We start from the raw sequence: 6,190 nt of genomic DNA, 5'->3' as shown, positions 1-6,190 counted from the left end.
ACTGAGATAGACACAATTATTTTACTCAGAAGTACTTAAGTATAATTTTGAGGTACTGGCATTCAACATGAATATTGACATTTAGAGATATTCAGTGTTTATTGTTATATTTTAGAGCTGATGAAATATGATGCCTTGTTAGAGCTGAAACAAGCCAAAAGTACATTATTTTGCACCACCTAATATTGTTCTACCGTCACTACTTGTTTATTGAAGTAAAACTGTTGAATGTCGTACTTTTAAAGAGGTATCATCGCCTGAACACTGTCTCCTCACAGACAGTTTTGATTATTCGGTGTGAGACTGATAATTGCCGCGGGAGCGCGCCCGGGCACGCGCAGACTGCAAAGCGTCCTTTCCGTTTCCATGGAAACCGCGGACGGCAACACAGCACGGAGGGAGAGGTGTCCGACCCCGGTCCTAGTTTTAGAGATCATAATTTCACCTTTAACTTTTGAACGACGGTGTTTTGGGCCATTTAAGAATCCCCGAGTCCTGCCAGCATCATCTGTTAGACTTGGTAAGTAATAGTTTCATTCGTCTCGTCATGTAGCCGCTGCTAATATCACCGAGTTGGTTACCTGTGAGAGGAAAAGGCGGCTTTTCTTGACTAGATGAAACTTTATATTGTTCCGCCATTTCCCAACTGAACTGCTTTGTAGAGCCATGTGGTGTTACATCCAAACTTTTAAAGCGCTACACATTTGTTTTTACATGTAATTAAAAAATCGATTAGCTTTTTTAGTTTTTGTTTTATGTCAGGACAGCCTCTGGATATATGAACAACCTTGAGTTTCTCTACCGGACCTGCACCTGTTCTCCACCGGCCACGATTTGCGTCTATTATAAACTGAAGGTGTTACGGTGAGAGTGGACACATAGTGGACTTTGAACGTTTTAGTGGATGTTCATCAGAGTGGAAAAGGATGGCTTAACATTTAACTTCATCAAGCTGTTTAGCGGTTTCTTTTGCAGTATTTTCCTTGACATCTTTTTAGTGTAAAACTTTTATTTGTCCTGCATGTTCGGATATTTATTTGTGTTGAAAAGTAGTATTTAAACTTTGGTTTGCTTTTACCTAAAAACCGATAAAACAGGAAAAAATGCAAATACCTCCGGTGCAATTTCGCTGCTGTTTTTTCCCCTGGACACACAGCCAGGGTCTAAAGAATAAAGGATGTTTGAAACAGAAAATTATTGATTTGTGAATCTGGATTATGAAATACTTTATTAATCATGAGTGCCACCATAAATATAGGACAGACAACAGGTACACATCTCAAGTCAGTACAAAAGACAGGGAGAGCACAGTGCCATAATAAATAGTGTAAACATCAATGTCACTGTACTGGTATGTTAGTGGTTTGATATGACATCAACATATTCATGGACACCAACATTACCACAAACCTCAGAACAACCACAATTATATAAAAAAAAAAGCTGACCTGACCTGACCTGACCCAGTCCTCGATGCAATCCTTTCTCACAGCAGTAATTTTGATTCCTGCTTGTCTTATTTTTCAGCAGAGGTACAGCTGAATGACAGAAGTTTCCTCCTGGGAGAGAGATGGAGAATAGCTCTCATACACTGCCACCCTCGTCTCCATGTCCCACCACTCTCGGAGGGTCTCTGCCTTTCTCTTCCTCGCCACAGCAGACCTGCTCAAATGGCCGCATCTCGCTCCCGCTTTCACCTATTTCATTCCCTCCATCCCCTACCTCACTTTCTCCAGCAACAGCAGAGTCTTTTCAGTCTTCCTCCCCTCTTTCACACTGCACAGCGTCTCAGTGCCTCGAAGGACAAAACGTACAATGCCTCAGCCTGGCGAACATATCTGACCAAGATGACCTGACCTGCCTCAGCTGGCTGCATCAGAGGGGCAACCTGCTACCGCTACAGCCCCTTCCCAAAATGGCACCACTGCCTCAGCTAGAGTCCTCCACGTCTTCTCAGTCTTTTTCTCCTGGCTCCTCCAAGCCGCCGTACTCCTTCAGTAGTCTGATCTTCATGGCGATAGAAGATTCACCGGACAAGAGGCTTCCAGTGAAGGACATCTATGAATGGATTGTGAACAATTTCCCCTACTACAGGACAGCGTCTGGAGGCTGGAGGAACTCCGTCCGACACAATCTATCCCTGAGCAAGAGCTTCCGTCGCATTCAGAGGGACAAGAGCCAGGTGGGTTCTCACACTGAGGGCAACAGCATCATGTAGTGAGTCAAGAAGTTTGTTTTTAAATTATAGTACTGAGGTTCAGGAGGCCATATCTGAGGGCATCCATCTTACTGAGATGTCCTTGTGCAACATAACAAATCCAGCTGTTAAGACAAAAATTAGACCTCCTTAAAGGGAAAATTATTATGAACAGCACATGTGTTGCAGCTGTTATACAGTCTGATGTGTCAGTGTTGCTTAAGACTAATATCTTTGATTTCTTGTCTGTTGATTATTTGTTTCAGTCAGTGGGGAAGGGATCGTTGTGGTGTGTGTGTCCAGAGTACCGGCCGGCGCTCCTCGAGGTGCTCAGAAAGACGCATAGTTATCACAGCACCAACAGCAATCTGATAAACAAGCCTGAACTGTGAGTATGATCGCACAGTTTAAGTCTTTATAAGTCTTTTATAAGCATTAGGGATGCACCAAACAGTTATTTTCATTCTCAGTTAATCTCTTTTTTATTAATCTTTTAGGACATAAAATGTCAAAAATAATGATTTTAAATAATATATAATAATTGCTGATAGTTACCAGAGCCTAGATTGACTTCTTAAAATTGAGTATTTAGTGTTTACAGGAGCAAAAATTCCAAAGTATTACATTTATAATTAAACAATATTAAACAAAGAAAAGCAAGCAGCTTTTTATATCTGTGAAGCTGGAAGTTGTAACCAGCAAATGTGAGTGTTACCTGATAAATGACCAAAACAACTGATAATCAAAGGTGGAGAAGATACAATTTTTGTGTTCATTAACTCTTCATCAGATAATGAACTACAAGTAAATTCTAAATATTAATGGTGATACATATAGTTGGTTAATCAATTCATTGATTGACAATAAATTTGATAATTGGTTAGGTCATTTATCAAGAAAAAAGGCAAAACATTTGATGGCTCCACCTTCTCAAATGTGAGAATTGCCTCAGTATTTTAATATTTTAAGAAGCTATTTGATGACTTTTCTTGAGGCTTTTGGAAATTGCAATGGCAGTGACAGTTTTTATACAAAATGTTTTGTAAAAATAGACAAATTAATCCATAAGGAAACTAATCATTAGTTAAATCCCTACTAAATATTAATAATATGTTCATTGAGCCTCCCTGGATATTATTTTTTCTACTGGGTTGATCATTTTTATGTTAACACTTAATATTTTTGTGGACCTCTTTCTAACCAGAGCAGTATATGTGATGTATATGTGATGATGTTGTTTTATTTATCTGTAGTGTGTGAGGTGTTTCTGAATAATTTTGCATTTTTAATGACGCTTTTTTACTGAGGTATTTTAAACAAAAACACATCTGACCGACTAAATTTATGTTTAAGTATCTGTCTAACTATCTTTCCTCGTTGTGTCCAGATTGGAGGGAGCTGACTACGGGGTGCCTGCGGTGTGTGACTCTATGGAAATCTCAGGTTAGTGATGAGGAAACTTCACGGCAGGCTCATGTCCTTTAATTAGCACAAGAACCCGCATATTTGACCCTTTATGAATTTCTTTTAGCCTACAATATTTTATCAATAGAAAGCAACAGCTCTCTGTGACACTTTTATTACCTGCAGCTTTTCTCCCTCTCTGCAGCTTTCTCAGCATGCAACATTGTTCCTGTGTTTGTGTTCAGTTGTCATGGCAACAACCTTTTATTACCTTGGCAACCCAGAAATAGCCTAGCTAGTCTCCTTTATGCCCCCTCATTTTATTTCCAAACCTATGCGCCATACGTACCCACATGCCCACTGAAGAATCTGACAAGTGGCTGCATGAAAACAAGTTATTATTTATATCTTTATTTATATAAAATATGCACAAACACAAGCTTTCAATTCTTCTTTCATTGTTTCTTCTCCTGCAGATCCTCTTTCACACACCCTCCTCCTGTCCACGCCCTCACCCCAAACCCTGATCACTGATAATCCATCTTTCGCTGAAAACCCACCTTGCCCTTTGACCCCGGATCACGAGGAGCTCGTCACCATGGAGTCGGTCGATTACCAGCAGGAGGAGGTCAGTGAGGAGATGGAGAAAGACCCCCTGTCAGACAGCGGGTACATCGAGTTACACTACTACCAGTCTCACCAGTACCAGTACCTGGTGCTGCCGGGTGACACCGAGCTGGACCTGGAGACCGTAGAGATCCTTCAGCTCGACGCCGAGGCCCAAGAGGCTGCTGGATCACTGCTGGACCTGGCAGGAGGTGGATATTAATATTATATCCAACTTAACAGTCACAACTGATGCAATGCTTCAGTCCGCGACGAGCAAATACTTCAACAGACCAACAAAAATGGGGAATTATGTTTTAACAGTCTTATGGATAATTGTTAAATCAGCTGCTTCTTCCCGTTGACACTGCCCTAAGGTTTGCGTATTGTTATGTAGTTAGTTAAAAATATAGATCAACTTTTCTGATGGACTAACAAGACTATGAATCACATTACGTCACTTGATTCAGGAACTTTCAATGCACAAGCTGATTTTTTCTCTACCTACCATACACTTGTCCAAACTGCGACATGGACATAGACTCATGAGTGTAACATTAAACTGAAAACTATGAAAAACTATTAAAATTATACTCTTAAGATATTCAAAGTGAGGAGGAAAGTATTAATAGAATAAGTTTTTAGGTTTTGCACTGTGATTTTTTTTTTTTTTTTTATCAGACTCTGGTCATTCTCAGGGGTGGAAGTTGTACTTCCAACTCAAGTAGAAGCACTGTTTGTTAAGATATTTCTCAACTTAAAGTAAGATTTATATTGTGTTAAAAGCTGTTCAAGAGAAGTGCAAAAGTAGCTCTTATGAGGAGTCACATCTGTTACTGTTTCAATATGAATACACCCCACACTTCTAATTCTTAAAAGTAGTGACCATCTTTTTTTTTATAATTAAGTTTTATTAGACACTTAAAGCAAAGATAAATTGAATAACTTGCTCATTAGGGCTGCAACTAATGATAATTTTCATTATTGATTAATCTGTCAATTATTGTCTAGATTAATCAATTAGTTTTTGGTCTATAAAATGTGAGTAAATGGTGAAAAATGTTGATTACTGATTCCTAAACCTCAAAGTGATGCCTTCAAATGTCTTGTTTTGTCCACAACCCAAAGATATTCAGTTTACTATCATAGAGGACCAAAAAAACCAAGAAATATTCACATTTGGGAGGCTGGAACCAGAAAATTTGGGCATTTTTTTCTTAAAAAATGACTCAAAACAATTAATTAATTATCAAAATAGTTGACAATTAATTTTCTGTCAATCGACAAATTAATTAATTGAATAATTGTTGCAGCTCTATTGCTCATTATATTTTAGCACTGTAACTGTAGCCTATTCCGAAATTGCTGTCTTTCCAAACAGTAGTCAAGTAAATAATACTTCATAAAAAGATGACTTAAGCTATAATCTAAGACTGTAGATTTAACCCAAAAAGTATGTGAAAGCACTGATCAATTACAGCAACATAAGTACTTCCAGTTTTGATTCTAGTTCGTTTCTTTACACTCACTGGTCACTCTGTTGATCATGTTTGTTAGAGTTGATTTTAGCTTCAAAATGTGATGCTACTGAATTCCTGGACATGTTAAATGTTTTCTGTAAATTTGGATAAACCTTGATGTAATCTTGTAAGCTGAGATGTTTTCAATCAGGAATTGTTTGATTTAAATTTTCAGTTAAAACTATAAGAGGAACTCACTGCCATTTCAACCCCTTTACATTTCAGGGTACTGAATTTCTGTTTTCTGTAAATTGTATGTATTTTCAAAAGCTTTCGATTTTGTAATCTAACAAATAAAAATCTGTTATGCTGTTCTTGTGACCTAAGACTGTATCTCTCTGCTTTTTCTGTTCAGGCAACATATCAGTTTTATTTTGGGAGCAGTACAGTTTAATTACAGTTTATAAAAAATGTTTGTATTATATGTGTGGGCATTTTACAAACCTCTGTAATCAAAAACAGT

At 38.2% G+C, this 6,190-nt stretch overlaps 1 protein-coding gene across 2 annotated transcripts; it reads left to right on the top strand.

The window, feature by feature from the left end:
- Positions 1–354: 354 nt before the first annotated feature.
- On the top strand, positions 355–6,041 carry si:ch211-145o7.3 (forkhead box protein N2). Of its 2 annotated transcripts, none has more exons than XM_067599549.1 (5): positions 355–520; positions 1,531–2,182; positions 2,464–2,585; positions 3,585–3,640; positions 4,078–6,041. In XM_067599549.1, the coding sequence occupies exons 2-5, from the start codon at positions 1,571–1,573 to the stop codon at positions 4,428–4,430; spliced, it is 1,143 nt and encodes a 380-aa protein (XP_067455650.1). In that variant the 5' UTR covers positions 355–520; positions 1,531–1,570; the 3' UTR covers positions 4,431–6,041. The 2 variants fall into 2 exon arrangements, with proteins under 2 accessions (XP_067455650.1, XP_067455651.1); XM_067599550.1 differs by having other exon boundaries at positions 1,528–2,182.
- Positions 6,042–6,190: the final 149 nt, after the last annotated feature.

Source organism: Thunnus thynnus, chromosome 9 (genome assembly GCF_963924715.1).
Source record: "Thunnus thynnus chromosome 9, fThuThy2.1, whole genome shotgun sequence".
Lineage (NCBI taxonomy): Eukaryota > Metazoa > Chordata > Actinopteri > Scombriformes > Scombridae > Thunnus > Thunnus thynnus.
The sequence above is the reverse complement of the archived record's forward strand: the minus strand, read 5'-3'. Positions and strand labels throughout refer to the sequence as shown.

Coding starts and splice junctions, on each gene's coding strand:
- si:ch211-145o7.3 (XM_067599549.1), top strand. CDS start 1,571: ATGGAGAATAGCTCTCATACACTGCCACCCTCGTCTCCATGTCCCACC. Junction 2,183..2,463: donor TTCAGAGGGACAAGAGCCAG/GTGGGTTCTCAC, acceptor TATTTGTTTCAG/TCAGTGGGGAAGGGATCGTT. Junction 2,586..3,584: donor CTGATAAACAAGCCTGAACT/GTGAGTATGATC, acceptor CGTTGTGTCCAG/ATTGGAGGGAGCTGACTACG.